This window comes from Sebastes fasciatus, chromosome 8, assembly GCF_043250625.1.
Source record: "Sebastes fasciatus isolate fSebFas1 chromosome 8, fSebFas1.pri, whole genome shotgun sequence".
Lineage (NCBI taxonomy): Eukaryota > Metazoa > Chordata > Actinopteri > Perciformes > Sebastidae > Sebastes > Sebastes fasciatus.
In genome coordinates, this window is record NC_133802.1 from 24,378,351 (window position 1) to 24,401,988 (window position 23,638).

General features: G+C 39.6%; 1 protein-coding gene across 3 annotated transcripts in view; it reads right to left on the minus strand.

Annotated features, from left to right (window-relative positions):
- The window catches only part of alx3 (ALX homeobox 3), a 31,773-nt gene that overhangs the window by 2,547 nt on the left and 5,588 nt on the right, over positions 1-23,638 (minus strand). For 2 of the 3 annotated variants that reach the window (XM_074644528.1, XM_074644527.1), the window contains exons 3-5: positions 8,511-8,851; positions 6,519-6,673; positions 4,199-4,499 (exon numbers count right to left, since the gene is read on the minus strand). In XM_074644528.1, coding sequence (XP_074500629.1) covers positions 4,199-4,499; positions 6,519-6,673; positions 8,511-8,517 — 463 coding nt within the window. In that variant the 5' untranslated portion in view covers positions 8,518-8,851. Of the gene's footprint in view, positions 1-4,198; positions 4,500-6,518; positions 6,674-8,280; positions 8,479-8,510; positions 8,852-23,638 lie in introns of those variants that run through there. The other variant, XM_074644529.1, reaches the window with a different exon arrangement.

Sequence of the window (23,638 nt, forward strand, 5' to 3'; positions counted from 1 at the left end):
TTTACTTTGCCTGGAACTCATTGTTGAATTTTTTTTTTTTATAATTGTGGTTAAATAAAATCAAAATATATATTTTTTAGGGTTTTGTAGGGTTGCAGAAAAGTTGTGTAGGATCGAGAGAAACATCACCAACAAATCAGCGGCCTTTTACAGGGTGACATAGACAAACATTCACACCTACAGCTAATTTACCGGCACTAATATGAGGATGAAAAACTGTTGTACAGAAAAGGCCAGTCCTTGAAATTAGAGGTTGACCGATAATAACGATAGTTTGGAGCAGGAAAAATCGGCCGATACCCCCTAACCCCGCAAAAAAATGGAAATGAACAATCTTTGACCTTATTAAAAACTATATAAGTAACTGAAATCTGAGTCAAATAAATACCTAAATAAATAAATCTGTAACTGAACAACTGAACATCAAACGCAAAGTAATAAATATCTAAACATGACATGAATATCACTCGTCTGCTTGCTGTTAAATCAGCTGTTGAACACATTGAAGGTTTTTTTTCATGGAGTGGTAAAAAATAAATTGGCCTATCTAAAATATAATTTAAAGTCTTGTGCATTTATTGCTGGAGCGCAATGAGCGCCAGCGCTCCAACTCTCCCGGTCTGGAAGTACGAGTGCCATTCCATGGGGTCTGTAACAGTTGTTTAGATTATCATCAGAAGTTGATGACATGCACACAGATATTTTTCAACAAAAGTGGCCTCATTATGTGAATGGAGCCTCCGTGCAAAAGGCTGATGTACATTCCCGCGAGACTGGTGACGGCTGCGCAGGCATCGGCCACTATCGGAGCCCAGTTCCGCCGATAACAATAGTTTGTAAAACGTTCTATCGGCCAAACCGATTAATCGGTCGACCTCTACTGGAAATCAAATCTCTTTGCATGTGAGGCACCAGAGCAAACAACTGAATGATCAACCACTCCCAGTTTCAGTGCCAGAGAAAAAGTTTCATCTTGAGAATCAACACAAAAAAAATTCTACACACGGTTAAAAAATCTAAATCCATCAATCTTTTGCTTGTTTTTTATTCTTCTCAATTTGATTCCCAAATTACCATAAGAGGCTGAACTGTGATGCAGAGAAAAGCAACATTGATTCAGCCAAACAGCGATTTAATTTGATTATCTCAAACAACCCGTAGTGAACTCTCGGTGAGTTGGTTTGAATTAAACCCACAAGGCAATAAGTAAAAAACACAATTTGATTTGGAAATATAGAACATAAATATTTAGGTTCACCTTTCAAACAGACATACCAATTTATTCGATAGGAAACTTATTGCAATGTCCATGTCAAAATATTCAAATTAAGAGTAAGAAAACTAGGATACAGCACTGGATTATATGACAAATTCATATCTGATAAAGCCCATGATTGTTTGAATACACTGAGCTGTAACGGGAAATGTGAAAGCATTATTTCCCTTCCTGTTAACCGACCATAGAAAGGGCTGCTCCCTCCTGCAGTGTTTGGATGCTGTTGTCTATGTTCATTACGTTTAACCCTGAGCTCCAAAACAAAATCACTCTGCGTCTAACTGCAGGCACTCGCTCACTGGGGCCAGCTGAGACATTACTTTGCTATTCTCCTAATTCAATATGGGGCCCAACAGAGAGCACTTTTCATTGCAACATTAATTTCCTCATGTCCATTAGATCCCACCTCGCACCACAGTTCATGCTGAAAACATTCTCCGTTAAGATTTCAAACTGGGGCCGCAGGACGTTGTATAGCTTTTGCCCTGTCAAACAGCCACATCCGCTCTGCCTGCAGTGTAACAGGAGATCTATGTGAAATGCAGGAAAAGGCAAATAGAGGATACATTCAAAATGTATATGTAGGAATATCACGCTGTGAGCGTGGGGATCAATTCTAATACACCGAAATAGTCGTGGTAGAAATTTAAGCTGCTTCCTTTCCTCTCGCTCTGTACGTTAAGGCTTTAAATTTGTGCAAAACAGTCTTTAAAACATATGTTTCATACTGTTTATTTAATGGACGTATAATATTCACTGGTTTTTAATTCATCTACTATAGTTATTATAGCAGATTAATAATAAAAATGAAGAAAATTAAAAATGAAGCAATCTCATCTTCTAACAAAGGATTAAGGTTTGTGTGCACAAAATGATTTAATAGTGAGGGAATATTTTATGGAGAAATAAGATGCATTTGTGAGTGCAGCATATTTCTTTATCAGAAAGTATGAATAAGGTAAAAACATGTATTGTGCCCGTGCCGTGGATATATTTTGTCTGGGATGTATTGTGGCGGATATGCAATTCATATAGAGACAAAAAAATAATTTCCGACTGGGAACATCGTGCATGTAAACCAGAATTTAGCCATATAGCAAATATAGTATAAAATATATTAGTAAAGATAGTCAAGCGGTAAATCATTTTGTTTTTCGACATTCTGACCCCCTATTATTTGTAAAAATGGTGATAAACCTTTTGGACCTTTTTGTTGGAAAAATTAAAGTTTTTATTATAAAAATCAAGCATTTTATTGTGAAAGAATTTCAGAAAAATCTACTCATGCATTAATAGAATTTAGCTAATTCTGCATTATTACAATTGCAAGAATTGATTGCAAACAATAATATTGCAAACAACAATATTGCAAATGAAATTAAAACTTCAAAAGTGTGAAGATGGTTGAAGGGTTTTAAATGTGTTGGCCTTTCCCAACATCAATAAACTTTCCTCCCACTGTAGACAAAACAGGAAGACGCGTCTGCCTTTGAAGGTGAACGAACCCAAAAAACACAAATGAAGAGGCACACACACACACACACGCAAACACAAACACAAACACACAGTATCTATCTGCATATGCATACATGCAAAGATCTACTCACTTATAGAAATATACCCAGTAATTTATACCTAGTAATATACAAAATAAATTAAACTGGCACTGAACAATTGTCAGTGCAAAAGCATGCATATGTATATGTGTATGTGTGTGTGTGTGTGTGTGTGTGCGCATGTGTGACAGAGGAATGGGGAAATTAAACACGCCTTCTCTTATTTAAACCCAATTTAAAAGAAAAGTAATAAAAGTCCACTTCCAAACAGGCCGGCTGATATCGTTATCATAACTAATAGTGAATAAAGTCTATTGGCTGTCTTTGGCAGCGACATGAATCAAGCTGTTGTATATTATTCTGGACACAGATATCACAAAGACCTTATCAGCGCTCATATCCTCTGTTGCTCTGCAGAATCATCAACACCAATAAATAAAGTGAAAGACCACATCATTTCCTCAGGCTTCGGTTCAACATATACAGTCGCTACTTTTCTTCCCAAGATGGACATTTACAGGCTGTTATGTCTGAAAGCATTTGAGCACAAATCCTGAGTCAGTTCTGATGTGTTTTACATTACAGAAACACGCGCATGGAGAGAATAAGATGCTATTGTTAAAAAAGAGAGTGTGAGGACTAAAATACAGAAATATGAAGCTGACATGTTGGCCGATAGCTGACTAGTAGCCTAATGACACACCAACTTGCTGCCAGGCTGACCTTTAACCTCTCACACTTTACATCAAGGCCTGTCACGTGAAAGAAAACTTGTTGACATTTTTATCACAACCAATGCTTTCATTTGCATTGCCAGTAAAAATCAATCAACACTTTGGTATAATTATTAGTTGAAATTACACATTTATAAAACCTGCAAACTGAAAAAAAAACTGGCTTACCGGAAAACTGATCAAATGGATTTATGTCATTTAATTTTTAAATAAATGTAACATTTAAAAGGTGATATTTATGATGATTATGATTATGATAAAGATTATTCTCATGTTATGCCTCCATTCATCAATTGTTACACCCGCTTATCCTGTGAATTATTTCATATTGAAATGTCAAAATTGGGAAAAATATATGCTAATGCAAGTATTGTCTTCAGCACTATAAGGAAATTTTGGGGAAAAAAATACTAAGAAATATTAATATTTTTTATGCCTCTGATCACTTATCAACTCCAGTGTATAGTCAAGCAATTTTGCTTTGTTTTCACACATAGATAGTTCAGAGAAACAAGCAAAAACAAGCCAAGATGATGGTTATAATAAGTAATTATCTTGCTGTTGCTCCTACTTTAGTTGCTGTTTATTAGTTCTTATTTAATTTTGCAACACATTAACTGCCTCTGACTCACCCTCCGAGTTGTTCTCATAAAACGCCGGCTTGCCCTTCTGATCCGGGTTTATACTCTCCAAGAACTTGCTGTGTTTGGACGGTGAGGCTGGCTGGTTTGCAGACGCAGCGCCGTGCGTAAAGTCCGCAGCAGCGTCTCCAAACCGGCCCATGGCGGCGGCGTACAGGTCCCCACGCAGGCTGAGGCGGTGAGGAAGAGGAGGGAGAAGATGCGAGGAGGGTTTCTGCAGCTCATCGCAGGAGAGGAAGGATCCGCCGCTGTGCTCCAGTCTCGGAGAGTTCTCTGGCGTCCTCCTGCTGCTCTGCGAAGAGAAAGGCAAACACGTCTCCGTCTCCATCTCACGGCTCCAGCAGGCAGCGACAGACAACAGCGACTGGACGCTGATAGAGAGGCAGCAGGACTCACACAGGGTTTTTTTTTTTCCTCTTCTGTGTTCATGTCAAGTGGGTGGGATTTAACAGATCAGAAACAAAGACCCGTGAAACCGGGGGTTGGAGTGTGTGTGTGTGCGTAAAAGAGAGAGAGAGAGAGAGGGGGAGAGAGAGAGAGAGAGAGGATGTGTGTGTTTGTGTGCGTAAAAGAGAGAGAAAGAGAGAGAGAGAGAGAGAGAGGATGTGTGTGTGTGTGTGTGTGTGTGTGTGTGTGGTGGGGTGTCTATTACAGCATCCAGCAGTCTGATATAATCCGCCAAAAATTCAATCACGTGCGGTTTCTGTCCCTCCAATTAACCATTTAATTCCTATTTCATATATTGTTATGGGCCTAATCACCAAATCAAGCAGGACAGTAGACACACACACAGACACACACACACACACACACACACACACACACACACACACACACACACACACACACACACACACACACACACACACACACACACACACACACACACACACACACACACACACACAGTTTACGCACGGAGAACTGACAGAATAAAACACCTTTGTTTACTGAAGGCCATGTTTGTTTATTTCTTCTTCTTTTTTCCATTTAGCTACTTCATTTTATTTTTCTTTATCTATTTTATTCTACACATTCGGGCATAGCGGGTGGGCCTAAATGTTTTCTTTTCATATTCTTTGTTAGAGACTTTGTCATTTACTAAATAATTCTGCACGCACAATTCAGCGTTCAACCTATTTAATAGCTGATATATTCAGTTTTTCCTCATTATATTTCGATGCATTATTTCACTGCCAATAATCATGCGTCTTTCCGTTGCTAAATCAGAAAAAGGAAGACATTGATAGAAGCCTATATGTCACTAATTACCAAATTCACTGTTGTGTGACGCACATTTCTGAACATAATGTAAAAAAAAAAAAAAGACTAATGCAATTACAAAGCATGTGGAAATCAGTTCAAAAGACTGCAAAGGTCAAACTAATTTGGATACATAATAATAATACATTGGACACAAATCCATACGCACACATAAACATTAAATATGATAAAAAATATCAACAAAATATGGGAATTTAGTGAGATAATTTATTTAATTGTCATAATTGTCAACGCTGCGATATTGTTATTATTTGCGCTGTCTTTGTTTTTGAACAGATAAAGACAATTATTTCGTTAAAAATGCGTCGGCATTCATCGAACGGCATATATTTTGGGTTTATCGTATTTATCTTCGCTAACGAGAGAAATTTCGGATTTTGGAGGCTTTTATCTAAATAATCATTTTAGCCTAATTTAAACCTTTAGCGACAATTATTAATTTAAACAAAATTATTATTCAATAATCTTGAGGATAACGCGTCATCCCAGAACACCAATGCTAGGCCGAAATATAGGTCATTCATTATTATAGTGATCAAACAGATTAAACACTAAATACTCATTTAGTTGCTGTACTCTGTGCTCTGCTGACATGTACAGTAGTCCACTTCTCCGTTTGCTTGTCGTTCAGCTCGACAGTATGGTGCTGATTTCCTGTGGTTTGACTGAATAATACTGAATGTCATTTAGAAATGATGGAAACAGCCAAACAATAGTTATGAAGGTCATAACATTCCCCTCCTAGCAGTGAAATACAGTTTTAATTAATGCAATACAATGCTTAAATCCCTGTGGAATATTTCCTTGACAACTGTTTTGATAAGAGTCAATATAAAAATAATAAAGTAAAAGCAGAAAAATATGCTTTGTCCATGGCACGCAGAACAAGATGTGTGTTATTCATTTTAAACCGTGCAGCTCAAAACTGACTGAAAGAGTTGGACTCAGCAGTGAGATAAAAGGCTTTTGATATACTGACATGTTATCTCCGATCTAGACAAACCTCGTCTAAACACAGTGCACTTACCAGGTTCAGACGCGGCACCGTTGGTTTTGGGGACATCTCGCCATCTCTCTGGATACCTGAGGCCGCACGCTGCTCAGCTGATGGACAAGTGTGTAAACACCAGGTCCATTTGTGCCGAGAGGCCTCATAAGCCCCATTTGATTCCATTTTGAGCTCTGAAATATCAAAGTGTCCACAGTACACGTTAGAGATCCAAGTGGAGAAAAAAAAGGGCTGTGCAACAAGAGGTTAAGATGGCATGTGAATGATGGCTCCAAGTGGGCTCAGATTCTTGCTTGAATCGTGATTTGTACAAAGTCTAACTTCAGAATTTCAATGACAAATAGAGAAAAGCTGAGCTAGCAGCTGTTTTGTCCAAAAAAATCCCCCAAACATTAATAAACCAGCAGGAAAGCATGTTTAAATTCTAATAATAATCCAGATAATAGTCTCAAACTACATTCTTCTCTTAACCAAGAGACTCATAAAAGTGAAAAAAAATGAAAACTCCAGTCTTCATCTGGACACAAATTGCAAAGACATGGCTGCTTTCATGGAAAGGAAGAGCTCCTTCAAGTTTAAAATGATTAGTGACCTTAGATATAAGGCCTAATGACATTTATGTGTAACATGACTTAGATTAACATGTTTAAGTCAGCAGAGCGTAGAGGCTAAAAAAGGCCGCGCTGTCATGTTAATCACAACCACAATGCCACCTTTTACCCTCCCACACTCGGAGTGTATTCATCCCCGTAAACTTCAGCCCTATACGTGGAGTTGCCAGCATTTATCAAACTGTCTGGCTGACCACCATTAAAAACCTCATAATTCTGTTAGAGGGGAGTTTTTTAAGATGTACACACACAAGGGACGGGGGGGCACACGGATATGTTTCTCAAAATCTCGTGACAAGCATGTCCTCTGTGGCCCGAGGCAGCAGAGCAACGAACCCAGCTGAGTAAATGCATTCCAGAAATGTGGGCAAGAGGAAGAACGTCTGCGCTATGATCTCAGAGCCGCCACAGGTAACAGTGTTTATATGAATACTGCATCAAGAGAGCATGAGATGTGGAGGATTATGGATATGTTATTTGCTGAGGAATCAAAGCCTGCTAAGAGTCTGTGTGGACGTCTGTGCTGTGGTTTGTTTAATTATACCGGAGGTTGGGAGGGGGGGTTCATTCATTCATGCACTAAAAATTCCAACTTTCATTGTCCTTTATAAAAATAACCACAAGAGATGTGTGCATTTGAACCTCACCCACTCGCAGGGAGAGAAGCGGTGGTTAAAAGCAGGGCAGAAAATAGCATCAACTTGCTGTCCATACCATGACCAGCTCCCCGTGGTCCTAAACCCTTGTCCTCCAAGGCTGTCCTGGGCATGACCCTGCACAGGAAATCAGTTCAGCCTGTTGGGAGTCCCAGGTCTCCCCCAGCTGCCTCGCGGCTCTGGGCACAGACAGCGTGGATAAAGGTGACCCTGCACTCTCACCGCGCATTGCAACCTGCGGCCCTCGGGCTACAGAAAGCCGCTTCCACCCCTCCCTCCTTTCACTACATCCTCTCGGCCCGGCTGTCAGTCTGCAGGGCCTTGTCACACCCTGTTACACCTTACATCCCCTCTAGTACAAACACATCAGCTTGCATGTGACACAAATTAAGTGGTTGGGCACTAATCTTTTTACATAAAATCCTACTTTTTTAAACTTTATATATTAATCTTGTGATGTTATAATTGTGAATAATGTCTGTCATGTGTGTAGAGAGTAAACAAAGGTCTGACCTTTTCCAGTGCATCCTTCAACAGCATGTAGATGGAGATGTTATTGAGATCGACCTGCCAGAGGAACACCAACATAGACAGCGGCTAGAATGAAGTACAACTCTGTACTTCACACAAGCTGGCTGTCTTTGTCTGGCTATCACTGCCTGGGGCCTTTCCTCTCACGTACAGGGTGGCGATTCAACCTGAGGTTTGCATTAGAATAGGAGAAGGATAGCTAATTTAATTACCCGCCATGAATGCACAGAGATGATCCCATATGCAGAGCCAGGGCTCCTCTCAGAGGCCTCCCTCACATCCTCCACAGTCTATGTCCAGAAGCTGCAGAGCCAGCTGAGGGTGTGATTGACAGCTGCCGACCCAGGGGTCAGCAGGCGAGGAGAGGTGCATTCTGGGAAGCTGGTCCGCTGGAGCGATGGGGGTTGAGGTTTTGGAAAGGGAAATGGAAAGTGGGGTTGCTGTCCTCTGCGTGACCTCGTACGAGGCGTCATGGAGCACACTGGAGCCCAGCGAGTGTTAGCAGCAAGTCAGGATCCACAGCCACAACACACGAGACGCGCCGGGTACGTATCTGTCAGGAAGAATGACCAACGTTTCATGTTTTGCTTAGAATTTTACTGTTTTAAAATATTACTTTCCACACTCCTCTGACAGAGCATAAAACATTAAAACGTTTTTTCCATTCATTTCAGTAGCCTACTAGAAAGATCATGACTCAATTAAGCCCCTGGTGATCTTCAAACCAAAAGGACCTTGATGTTTGACAGTGCAGACAGACTAAAGATGACAAGTGCTGGAGCCTTATTAAAATTAGGACATAATTACCGGTTGATTTATCACAAACTATTTTCTGCAGCAACCCATATGTGTGTTGTTTCTTATTGTAGTTTTAGTAATTAATTCAAATCCAAGACAGAACTAGAATAAAGGCTGACAAGGCCCACAACAGATGACCTACAGAGCCAGTTCACCCAGTTGCACATTTACTTTTTTACAGCATAAATATAGAGGCAGCTATTATGCCAGACCTATGAAACAGTTACAAACCCCAAAAAAGGAAATAATTTCTATAGCAACTGCAGTGTTGTCATAGCAACACGCTGAGGAACACATAGGTTGAGTCAGAAATCCCATACTAACATGCTATAGTACAATCAGTGTGTGAGATATTTTAGTATGTCCAAAACCTTAGCATGAAACCAGTAGTAGGTGCATTGAATACTATTTACGGTCAAATATGACAGTGTGCAGTGGCATAAATATCCCACAATGCAACGCGGTAGTGACGATAACGTTCTGTAACATCCATAAGTCTTCAATTTAACTGTAAGTATAAGATTTCACTTTGCTACGTGTAATATATATTTATAATTAATTCAGACTTTGATTCTCACAAAAATCATCTTTTTGTCAGGGGGCTGGCACGGGTTACCGTGGTTACACGTCTCCAACCGGAAGTGACGACATAAATTACTGCTCAGTGCGTCCGAAAAGATACATAATACTGTTTATATCCACACAAAAGTATGTTGAACCATAGTACACATTGGGTATGTAGTGCACACAACGTTTTGTACAATCCAGAAAAATAATAATAATAATTTCAATAGTAACTGCAGTGTTGTCATAGCAACGCGCTTTATAATTAATTCAGACTTTGATTCTCACAAATATCATTTTGGTCATGAGGCTGGCACGGGTACCATGGTTACGCGTCTCCAGGACGCTCTCAGAAAGAGACGACATAAATTACTGCTCAGTGCGTCCGAAAAGACACATTATACTACTGTTACTTCACACAAAAGTATGTTGAACCATAGTCCACATTAGGTGTGTAGTGCACACCATGGTTTGTACAAACCAACAAAAAAAAAAAAAATTGTTATATATAAGTATAGCAACTGCAGTGTTGTCATAGCAACAGGCTGAAGGAGGCATGCAGGTGCTAGTTTATAGCTCATGACTTAGTTTAGCTTATCCTCTGACATTTGAGCAGTTTTAATAAGAGCACTTAACCTCTTTTATATTGGTTACAGAGAGCTGAATGAGGAGCACAGTAGCTAAGAGAGAGAGAGAGAGAAATGCTGCCTGTGTGTGTGTGCGGGTTATGAAAGCTCAGTCTGTCGTGATAAATGCCTCTCTCTGCTAGGGACCGGCTCCTAATGAAGGACAGACCGGTGCAGCCTCGCTCCTTACTCACAATCTACAGGAATCCGTAAACATGCACCTTAGCAAAAAACATCTGGAAGCATCAGCTAAGGCCCAGCACACACTAACACACACACACACACAAACACACACACACACACACACATACACACGAGCTACTAAATAAATAATCCCTTAAATGTTGTTTGGAGCGGACCTGGACCCGTCGAGGAGCAGGAGGCCCTGTTGAGGCCCTGTTGGGCGGTGACGCATAACGCGTAACGGAGCTGACTAAAGAATAGACTGCAATTTCCTTTAAAACTAATTTATAGTTGGGGTCGTTTGCTTTTTGCTAACTGTCAGCATATGTGGCTAAATATTTAATGTAATTGTTTATTGTTCGAATTAATAGCTATACAGCCCTATATCAAAATCACAGTTTATTTCATCTGGTCTATTTTAGGTAAGATAAGATAAGATAAGATAAGGTAAGATATTCCTTTATTAGTCTTAAATTTGCAGTGTACAGCAGCAAAGGGGATAGTGCAAAAAATAAGATGCATCAGCTAACACAGTAAAAAAAAGAGCTCAACAAAGTGTAACAAAATATGAACCATTTAAATAGAAGGAAGTATAAAAATAGGAGCAGTATATACAGTATTGACAATAAACAGACTATTAACAAAATTGCACAACCTGAGATATTGAATTCAAATAGCCTATATATAATAAATAGTAATCGTCGTCGTTATTAAATTAAAATAAGACATTATTTACATGTTTAGAAATGGTCAATAAAGGCTATTTCCTTGTGGTAAAAGCATACATTTATTTTGGGTGCATATATGATTTGTTTGCTTTGACCATTAGCCAGGGTTAAGGTTGAGGTAATTAATTACTTCTGACTGGTTTTATTTTAAGATATTTGGGGTGAAAGTAGGCTGCAACTAGTGTTAGTTAAACACAGGGTCACTTTAGGGCCTAATAGCTATAATCTTATTGATGCTGTTATTTATATAACAACCTCCAACACTGTCCTGACCCGGGTCTGGGATTGAATTAGAGGTCTTGGAGGAGCAGCGGTAAACAGCACCGACTGGACATCATGAGATTCTCATTATCCAGAGCACAGAGGCAGGAACCTCCTCAGGTCCTCCTGTCCTCCACACACATCCCGGTGAGTGAATTAAAAGTGTCCATAAGATCAAGACATGAAGCACCTGTGTTCATCCTGGAGGAAAATCTGATGTCAGTGGACACTGAAAAATAGCCTCCATTTAAATAAAATATAAGAAAATAGAATGGGGGAAAAAATAATGAATCATGGTATAATGGTAAATTTAAATTAGTTGTTGTAATATTTTATTTATGAATATATTTATGATATTATCCGAATAGAATTTAATTTAACCAGTTTTGTCCTTTTTCACTCATTCAAGTTATAACCTATAACATTTCGAATATAGACGCGTAAATGTGGTTTATAATTACGCTGGAATACAGCATAGAGTAGCCTAACTAATAAACGGATGTTTAAACTGCATAAAACTCAGTACATTTATCAACACACATTACTGACTAGTTTTTTTCATCCTTTATCGCAGTGAGTAACAGCAGAATATTGGGTAAAAATATACAGGCATATAACCTACCCCTTTGTTAAATCTCCATTAGATTAATCTTTAGCATTATTTTTCCGAGATAATTAAGATCTTTTTTTACAGGTGATTGAAAGAAACGATCTTCTTCTCTGATTTCTGACTGCAGGTTTGGACATTTCCCCCAAATCATTTTACAGTTCTCTGCTATCTTTATATTGTGTAATAATTAATTAGAAGAAGAAAACGAATATAAACGGATAAACATTGCATTTTATCATTGGCTATTTAAAAAAAAAAACATTATCTGAATTGTGATTTTTCACAGCGAAAAAAACATATTATTAGATTATTATTATAATATTAGGAAGAAGAATTGAGAGGAGGCATTCACTCTGAAATGTTTAGGCTAGAGAAATGAGAATTAGCCTTAATAAATTATAGCCAATCGAAATACTAAATAAGTGAAATTATTCTTGTGCTCACAAAAAGCTTGAAGCCGTTATAACCTACAACATCGCAAACATATAATAACTCTCTGTTTAAAAAGTGTAGAGGAGTATAGCCTAATTTATTTTTTCCTCACTTTTTATTTTACGGAATATTACAGACACCTTTATAGGTATACATTTTGAACTCTTAACCTAGCCTAATTATAAATGTACAGTTTGAATAAATTAGTTTGAATAAATTAACCTAGCCTAATTATACATTTACAGTTTGAATACAGCCATAAAAGACAGATGGTGATTTTGTAATGGGTTGTGTATGAATAATTGTGATGTGTTTGGTTTTTTGTCTGATGGGTCTCACTTGTCTGTCTATGGTAACAGTATGTCTATTGTATGTGTACTTTTTCTCAAACTGAGCTGCCTATGGATGCAAAATGAATTTCAGTGCAAACTGACAATAAAGTTGTATCGTATAGTAAAACTACAAACGTGATCTTCGATGAGGAAATCATACTTTTCAATTTGACTTTTGCTGAGATAGACTATTGGTGATCAATAAAGGTCGCAGTAATTCGTGTGTGTGTGTGTGACAGTGTGTATGATGGCTCTGGCATTATGACAGACAGACAGACAGACCTACAGACAGACAGACAGGCAGACCTACAGACAGACAGACAGACCTACAGACCAACAGACAGACAGACAGACAGACCTACAGACAGACCTACAGACAGACAGACCTACAGACAGACAGACAGACAGGTCTGTAATCCGGAGGCTCCAGACAGGACCTGCGGCTTTGGCAGCGGCCTCCGTCTCCAGCGCATCAGATGAGAAGACTCCTGACGCACAGGAGGTCTCCGGTAGCCTAACCAGCTTTCTCACATTTTTGGAAGAAACCTGTCAGCTATATTCTGGATAAACACTTATGAAAATTCCGCGCAGAAGAACAACACGATTACTTCTTTTTTTCGCGAGCGCCTCACAATAAATCTGTCTGTTTTTTTTGTTTTTTTGTGCGAGTTCAGCTGAGGGAAGAAGAGATGGCAGCTGCGAAAATTATAACCAATTTAACGGGCTCGTATTTAGAAGGATTTGTTGGACTATGACATTTAATAGGGCTTTACAAATGAGTCGAGGTGCGAAAGATCTACTCATATGTAGTGGATTTTCCAGACCTACAAGCCCAATAAAACGTGAAATTAGATAGATAGATAGAGAGATAGATGGATAGATGGATAGATGGATAGATTCTGCGGAGAAACTGGTACAAAAAGTTCAACACATTTACTGTGATTTTTCATTATTCATATTATATGAATTGAACAATACAAAGAGCACATTCAAAGTCCTGCTTCCACGGCTGCGATACAAACTATAATACTCAAAAAATAAGTCTGATAATGTGCATTATTTTTAGTACTGCTGGTATAATGTCAAGACTAGTTTTACTTCCAGAAACCATCATGTCTGACTTGATAGATAGATAGATAGATAGATAGATAGATAGATAGATAGATAGATAGATAGATAGATAGATAGATAGATAGATAGATGTTTGGTGAACAGTTCTGCACACCAGGAGAAACTGGTACAAAAAGTTTGACACATTTACTTTGATTTTTCATTATTCATATTATATGAATTGAACATTTTCAATAAAGTCCTGCTTCCAAGGCTACAATACAAACTATAATACTCAAAAATAAGTCTGAAAATGTGCATTATTTTTAGTACTGCTGGTAAAATGTTATACTTCCAGAAACCATCATGTCTGCCTTGCACAAAATAAAAATTGTGTGCATATTTAAACCCATGTATTTTCCCATCATTCTCAGAAATGTAAATCAACACGATGGTGAACCATTAGTGAGAATCTATATTCTAGTCTGAGAGGATCAGTTCTTCTATCTGCTGAATGCCAAACCCCCTGGTGCAGCGCAGCTCTTTGTTCCTGTCCGATCAGATACAGCTGTACAAGCCAAACTCCACAGGGATAGCCGGGGTCATCCTCTCAGCGGATGCTCGGGCCCATCCTGCTACTGGTGCCCCGAGGGCCTGGGCACGGAGCACGACCCCCCAAACAGCCACCCAGACACTGGCCATAATGCACCACTTCACCCGCAGCTCAGCATGGTGGCTGGTGTTTTGTCTCTGCTGTGACTCATCCTCCACTTTCATATGTATTTTTATCGTGCAGGACATAGCTGCAATTACAGTATTTATATGCACAGACATTTACAACTGGTATTACTTTACTTTAATGTTTGTGCAGACTCTAAATTCTATTATAAAAGACACGGAGAACATCTTTTTCAATCAATATGAATGTTCAGCTGTTAACTGTGTGAAAGGCGTCATGCAGCTGAAGCTGGCCCCGTTGCTTCGTTATCAGCGGATCTCAGGCAAAAGATGAGGTCTGTAAATTAAAGGAGCTCTGACCCATCTGAACGAGGCTGTCACAAGTCTGCTGGGGAAGAACAGACCGGCGTAACGAATCAGACTGAGTGGAGTTTCACCAAGAAAAGGACATGTGAGAATTCTGCCTGTTTAGAAAGAGAAAAAGCAAATGACCTTGGGGGCTGAAGTGGCTGGATAGAAAATAAACTGTTTGGAATTACTCTGCACATTGAGGAATAGAAAGCAGCTGCAAAAATCTGAACTCACTCAGTTGATTTCTCTGTGATTTGGAAAAGCTTTCAGCAGGCACATCACACTAACCTCTAGGCTCGGAGAGCAAAAGCACGAGTTGTAATGTTTTCAACATGTCTCCGCTTTTTAAAAAGAGATAGATTGCACCGCTGGAGGTTCAAGTTAGACTGAAACTAACTTTTTTTGCGTTGACTTGTAGGGATGAAGCCCCGCAGCGAGAAAAAAAGAGCTGATGCACAACTGAGATAATTTGAGGTATGTGACAATGGATCAGCGAAGTTTAAGGGATTTAGGTAATGACAATGAAAGCTGCAGTTGGCAAGTGGGGTTTGAGCGCTCCAGTAAACGACACACTGGAGACCACGTCTGCACCAAATTTCAGAAAATCTAATTTATGGCCACTTCGCAGCAGCTGGATTTGCACTTCCGACCAGGGGATACAATTACCAAACACCATGGATATGCAGGGGTTGGGACTCTCTCGCCTCTTTCCAACACACAAATATACTGTGTATTTATAGAGACATGCACACAAACATGCACATGCCCCCACAGCAGAAAAACTGCAGACTAAAAGACATCCCACTATACCTTGTTTTGTGCAACTTTACATAGGAATAATGTGATGACGATTTGTATTTCTACTAAAGCTGTCAATTGATTCAAATACTTAATCGCGATTAATCGCATTATTGTCCATAGTTAAACGCAATCAATCACACATTTTTTATCTGTTCAAAATGTACCTTGAAGAGAGATTTGTCAAATATTTAATACTCTTATCAACATGGGAGTGGGCAAATATGCTTGCTTTATGCAAATGTAGGAATATAATTATTATTGGAAATCAATTAACAAAACAATGATACATATTGTCCAGAAACCCTCACAGGTACTGCATTTAGCATAAAAAAATATGCTCAAATCATAACATGGCAAACTGCAGCCCAACAGGCAACAACAGCTTGTCAGTGTGCTGACTTGACTATGACTTACCCCAAATTGCATTTGATTATCATAAAGTGGGCATGTCTGTAAAGGGGAGATTCCTGGGTACCCAGAGAACCCATTTCCATTCACATATCTTGAAGTCAGAGGTCAAGGGACCCCTTTGAAAATAGCCATGACAGTTTTTTCCTCGCCAAAATTTAGTGTAAGTTTGGAGCGTTATTTAGCCTCCTTCCTGACAAGCTAGTATGACATGGTTGGTACCAATGGAGTCCTTAGGTTTCATATGATCCCAGTATCTTCACTTCGAACCGGAAGTTCATATTTTGTTGAAAGACGTATGACCCACTTTATGCACTCTAGGTTACACAGCTAGCATGCATATGTTAGCTTAATATGCCGTCCAACATATTTTACTTAGAAAAAAATGTAAACAGATGGTAAAATTCATTTAAAAACACTGTTTTATATCCCTGCATAACATCTCTCTCATATCTGTGGTGTTTCTATCCTTCTGTTAAGAGATGCATTTCCTTGCGTTGAACACTGGAGGGCGTATACTATACGAATTTACGGACACAAAACAAAACTGTGTGGAAACGAGGCATTAGCTCGCTACAACCTAAAAAATAACAAGTTGCGTAAATGAGTTAAAGAAATTATGTTAAAATGAATTAGCGTTAACACGTTATTATCACCTTAACTTTGACAGCCCTAATTTCTACACTATTTTGATCTATGTGCTCTTGTATTTACTTTCCCTACTGTATGCATAACAAAACTCTTAGGTCACTGGACTGCTCATGGGTGGCATTGAAGGGGAAATAGCACTCATTTTAAGTAGTTATACATGTCATGGGCTCAATGGGTATTTTGGAACTAAATAACCAAGTAACTCGCAAGGCCAGACAGCTGAAACATTAATCTGTAATACCACTCAGATCCACAGTCTGGAGCTGCTCCACTGACCATAAATTGGAGACCGACTTTGAGGTTGGTAATGAACCAGAAAATACATCTATTGGATCAAGAATCCACCGACCCTTTCTGTCTTTTCCTGTTCGTTCTTCGGGGAGCTGAGATGTGACATCACAGAAGAATACTGCTCTTTTTGTTTCTGTCCATGGGAAACGATAGTGAATGTTCCCCCCACAACACAGACTGAATTTGTCCCGGGACGAAGGAAAATCATTTCTGACATCTGAAATTCAGCGGTGTATCCCAGTAAGGATTTTAAGCCCTGCTATGGAAAGTCTAGTCAGCTGCGACCACGATTCGCTCCCCAAGAGCCACAATTCACTGACTTGGCGAGGGAGCGTAATCTTGCAACAGCCTAGATGGAAAAAAAGCCAAAAACGTTGCACTGACACTAGATCTTTCTCTGCCTGATAGTGCACACTATCTTCCTCAATCACAAGCTTTAGCTCTCTCACTATCTAAACTTAGAACTGTGCTGGTAATCAGATAGCCCAGGCCGAGACCAGACAGTTGACATTCCCAGCCTCAGATTTCAGAACAACTCCATTTGAATCCCCGTCAACACAAAACCAACAGTTGTTGTTGAGATGAATCCTCAATTTCATGGATGCTCACTTCTTCAGAGGCACTCTCTCTCAGATGACTTGTTGGTGTTGTGAGGAAAACAAACCAGCTTCACCGCATGTTTGTCAAAGCTCATTGTGACGAATGCTGGGATAGTGGAAGTGACCACTGTCCCCTTGGTTTGGAGACCTGACAGTGAACTCTGAAAGGCCAGCCACCCCCCAGACAGCTTCCCCTCCAGCCTCTAGTCTCCATTATCCAGCCATAGCCTGGGGACCAATCACCCCGGCTGCCCTCTCCGTCTCTCTTTTCCCCCTTTCTCCTTCTCTTTCACTATCCGTCTCCTTAACTCTCTCTCTCGTTTTCCCTCTCTCCAGGCTCTCTCTACCCGGTGCTTTCAAGAGCTCCCTGTGTCACCAGATTGATTAAAACAAACACTGACCCTATTTTGGTATCTAATCCAATTGTGCTCTTTTTCTTCTCACCGGCCCTGGAGCACGCAGAGTATTAGGTGTCCTGGGAGCCACGGGGCCCCCCCTCTGTGACTGATCTTAGATTTCAAACACTCGGGAACATCACATATGGTGGGCAAAGAGTAAATAAAGTCTTATTAAAGTCCCTCTTAGCACTCATGTGTAAACAGGATATAGCATGCATCATGATTATGAGACATATTCCTGTGGTTTGTTCAAAATGATGCATTCGTATGTGCACGCCCTCCTTGCATGCCTGTATGCTCGTTGTAGTTTGGGTTAAGAGGAAGGGGATGAAAGTGCTGGTTTCAGAAAGGGCGAGGGTGCTGACTGGGGGGTTATTGAGAGAAGACTGCTGTTTATTGTTTTATTAACAAGAGCATGTTGGCCTCACCAGGTCAGGGCTTTACCTTTGACCCCGAGGAAAAAGACTAGAGAGCAGCGGCCTTTGTGTATCAAACAGGCAACTGTGCTTATTGAAGTCTGTGTGTGTCCATGACAAAGTAAGTGTTATTTTTTTTTAAAGCCACTATACATTTTTATTGCTTTACTTTTAAGACTTGCAGCAAAGTTTGCTTTGTGCAGCTTCTTGCTGTTTTATTGGGAAGCTAGAATAGATTTCCTGCACACAAGTTAATATGACTTCTATTGCTTAAATTAATTTCACGCTATCTATATTTACAGCCAGAAACTAGTGTTTGTTTTATCTGGCCAGCTAACTTCAGTGCTGGAATACCAGTTGATATCAGATATCAGTGTGTATACCCATTCAGAGTTGTGTATCTACTTCGGTCTACTTGCTGTGTGATGAAACACAGTCAGACAGCATTAATTTAAGATTCACAATGAACTTCACAGGGATAATGACATCCTGGTTTTGGAGCACAACGCGTCCCACAGTGCAACATGCAGCTTGTATTTGTCCTGCGGCAACAGACTAACATTTATAATGTGGACGGACTTTCAAGCCTCAAGCCGGCTAGTCATCATCATGTCACTTCCTGAAGCACAGTGACATTAATGATACCATCTAGTGGTGATTAATGGAATTTGATGTCTTGCACTTGTATCCACTATTTTTGATTTATGAACAGTGAATACAAATGTTTGCCATTGGTCTATGTCTTTAACTGTGCTTATAAAAAGGGGAAAGATTACATTATTAGTACTAATTTGACAATTGAAAATGTAATCAGATTTACAGCTTTGAACATTTCACCAGTGGTGGAATGTAAGTATATTTAATCACACTAGTCCAGTGCCCGTCCAGAACGGGCTGATAGAGAGGTGAAGTCCTCTTCCAGTGGACCACCATGGGTCTTTATTTCAACAAAAATATGAACTGTAGTCAACGGCGACAAATATTATTTTGATCCCGTTTGAATTGCGCCATGAATTACACATATGATGTTTGTCAATTTAAAAGATAATTTTGCAAGTCAAGAAAGTCGCAGTTTGTTGTAAAACTGTTGAAGTATAAGACTGTGAAAATACGTGATTGCAAAGACTACACACCCAAAAGTCTCATAAGCGACGCTGCTACAGCGACACCTATTGGCCGAAGCACCAAATTTGTCATGGTCATTCAGACATCATATCTACCCATGCCCACCAAATATGGTCCCAATAGCACAAAGCATTCAGGAGATATGACATTTTTTGTAATATAAGCCCCGCCCAATGTATTTGAGCTAACTTTGAGGGCCAGCTATAGCAAAACTGTATGTAACAGAAAAAAGAAAAAATGTTAACTTTTTCCAGCTTTGTCTAGAGATGTTCTGTACCATATTTGATGACAGTTGCTCCAAATTTGTAGGAGTAGCAAAAAATCAGATTTGGACAAAATTCAAAATGGCGGAAAATCTGTCAAGACGCAAATGGGTTTGGCTGATATGGATAGATTCGTCTGCACCTACAAAATCCAGGGAACAAAATTTTGTCTCTGAGAGTTATGGTTGACAATGTTACAAGCCAAAATGTAAAGTTCACTGTTATAGCGCCACCATCTGCACTCCCTTGGGTCCCCAGTAATACACCCGCCAAGTGTGAAGTAGATCAGAAGAGATATGTTCTCAAGATATGTGAGAGACACACAGAATGACACACAGACAGAGATTATTTATAATTACATAGTTAGATGCTGTACTTAAGTGCAAATTTGAGGTAGTTTTACTTTTGACATGAGTAAATGATCTGAATGCTTCCTCCTGCATTTCACCTCTATATCCTGTAAATGTATAGAACAAGGTCTTTTAATTGATAATTGTCCCGTAGCCTGAATATGCTTTTAGATATTGTGCGACTGCATGATGAAATGATATCATTAAAATAATTTTCCTCTTAAAGTTGGCACGTATATGGAGAGCCGGGAGTGTAACAACTTGCAGCCAGACAAACGGCCTGTCAAACAGGCACCTTCAGTGTATGGAAACCAGCTTTGATTACGGCCAGAAACTCTTTTGTGGGCCTTGTGAATTATGGCCAATTACCTTTACCCTCTTATAATAATCATTTGTTTTCCCTACTGTCACGAGCAAGACCTTGGAGTTGCTATTACCTAAAACTTCAGTAGGCGACTACAGGTTGAAATATATGGCGATAATCATTCCCACTAATGGCCGTGGAGCTCAGAGCAAAGGCGGTTTTTATAGAGCCCAGAACTGTACATCAAACCCAGTGACTAGCCAGATTTTATGACCAGGTCATTTCACCCTTTACTCTGTTGTTTATGGTTTTAATGGCAGACTGTTGCCAGCTTTCATGGCTGCGGTGGCTGATTTTAACTCAGGCAACATGCTGCTGACCCCAAAGTTAAGCATCTTTACAGCAAGAGTGACACTCTTGCTTAATCATTTGAACCATCCTGTCAAACCCACAGCTTGTGAGAAGCACGTTAATATATAGTGGACGGCTGCTGCAGTTATTATCTTTGCTTTTAGCTTGCAGGCTTTACTATTGCTGTATATAAAAAACAGAGCACACTGCGAAAAGAGACATCGAGATCTTGTCACCCTGCAAATCGATAATGAAACGGGGTGTGAAGAAAACAAGGAATTAAATGAGAGCGAGGTAGAAGGGGAGGGTGAGGCGACGAGAGAATGAGACAGCGAGCAGTGATAATCGATGGCGGCCACAGAGCGGTGGCAGAGATGAGGTCGTTTGTCTCAAGGAGAGAGAGGGAAAGAAGAGACAGAGCTGTCTGCTGATAGAGCTGGCGGCTGGCCAGTCTCTGTACTAAGGCGTCTGAACAACAGCAGAATTTATCACAGTGACTGCCGGCCTTGTTACTGATGAAGACATGAATCTGAACATGGCGAGGGAATCAGGCTGGAGAGCAGAGCAGGTATATCAGCCCTGCTCTCAGCTGAAAACCCCCAGACCCAGCATTCAGTGACCAAGCAACATTAAAAATCCACATTTATTGAGTTTCACTATGTATACTTTTGCCGTTTGTGCTCATTATGCTCCCCGTTATTAGACTCATAACTCATGATTTTAATGGCACACCCCACTATATTCGCTTCTATTCGAGAAGAGCATAATTGTTTTTTTATTGAGCTTTTATGAATACACTACCTTAACTTTTCACTCTGAAGAATAGCTTTTTTCAGGAGTTTTCTAAAGTAAACACAGCCCTGCAGCATGCTGTCATCCCAGAATAATTCACAACAGACCCTGAAGCTAGGTACTCTGCAGAGCCGGGCAGTTTCAAACAACTTATTAAAGGGACAGTTTGGGTGTTTTGAAGTGGGGTTGTATGAGGTACTTATCCATAGTCAGTGTATTACTTGCAGTAAATGACGGTCGGCACGCCCCAACAGACAGGAGTACCGACACCGGAGCAAAGCAATACATTGCTGAGGATGGCAGAAAAATGTATTTTAGCCACCTAAAAGAAAGGCTCACCTAAAACAAATTGATATCAGTTTAAGTGTACGCTATATTACTTTCCGATGCTTTTGAGAGAGCATAGATAAGTTTCACTTTCAGTTCAGTTCCCTGTCGGAAAGGAGAAGGAAAGGGCCGTCTGATGGCAAGATAAACCGGTGAAAATATTCTAAATATAGCGTACACCTAAAATGATATTGATATTTTTAGGTGAGCCTTCTTTTAGGTGATTAAAATAATTTTTTCTGTCTTCCCCAACCACAGCACTGCATTGCTTTGCTCTGGTTTCTCCAAGCTCTGAGCACGCCAACTGTCATTTACTGTAGGTAATACACTGACTATGGATAAGTACCTCAAACAACCCCACTTCATAATACCCAAACTATCCCTTTAAGTATCTATTTTATTGTATCTGTGAACGTTTGTATGTGTAGTACTTAGTTGATGTTTGTATCCTTTGATTTATATTAAGACCACACTTACAGCACTGTTATTTTTGATGGATTATATTGTTTAATGTCGTCTCTTGTTATCGTCAATCGTAAAAGAGACTCTTATTCCTCCATGTGTCTTGCTGATGGTACATAAATGTGTATCTTGCTCGCCACTCCCTGCTGCAGCCCAGATGGCAACGAAGCCCTCCCTCCCTCCCTCAACAGAGGTCTCAGCAGCCTGCCTCGACAGCCGGAGAGGAGATGGAGGGAGGCGACAAGATTACCACGCTAATCGTTCTGAGACGTGAGACCGGTTGTGCAAACATTTGGAAAATTAATCAATATTTGTAATTTACGGATCTTTGAGACAGACTAAACTAACCACTGTAAACAGAACAACAATACAAAGCAAACACCTTTTTATAATATAACATCAATGTGTGCAGGACAACTTCCCCTATTCTTCTCTCACAGACTGAGGAAACTAACTGTATTGAAATAATGCTGGCTGGTCTTCAAATTCACATTATATGGTGCTGATACAATTCCAACCAGTAGAGGGTGCAACAATGTCACAGTGGCTCTTCCTGAATCATAACTTTCATCATAAGATTACACTCAGTGGGCATATTATTAGATACGCCTTAAAATCTAATGTAATCCAATACAACAGCTCAGCCGCTAATTCTAACATTACAGATATTATAATGTTCTGTTTTTATTGACACTGTTAGAAAAGAAAAGTGTTAATAGTGTAACTACGGTATATGTTTATTATTGAGTTCGTAATTTTCTAATGTTTTGCTCACCTCCCATTTACAAACATGAGGGGGGGGAATTAGAAAAACACATCTCAATATAGTACAGAACAGAACAACACTAACTACGGCCTCAGTAATAAACATAATATAATTGAATGAGAATTGAATGATCAGTTATTTACATTTCTGTCATGTTACTTAGAAACTGCATTAGGGCTGCGACTAACGATTATTTTCATTGTCGATTAATCTGTTGATTATTTTCTCGATTAATAGATTAGTTGTTTGGTCTATAAAATGCCAGAAAATGGTGAAAAATGTCAATCAGTCTTTCCCAAAGCCCAAGATGACGTCCTCAAATGTCTTGTTTTGTCCACAACTCACAGATATTCAGTTTACTGTCATAGAGGAGTAAAGAAACCAGAAAATATTCACATTTAAGAAGGAATCAGAGAATTTTTT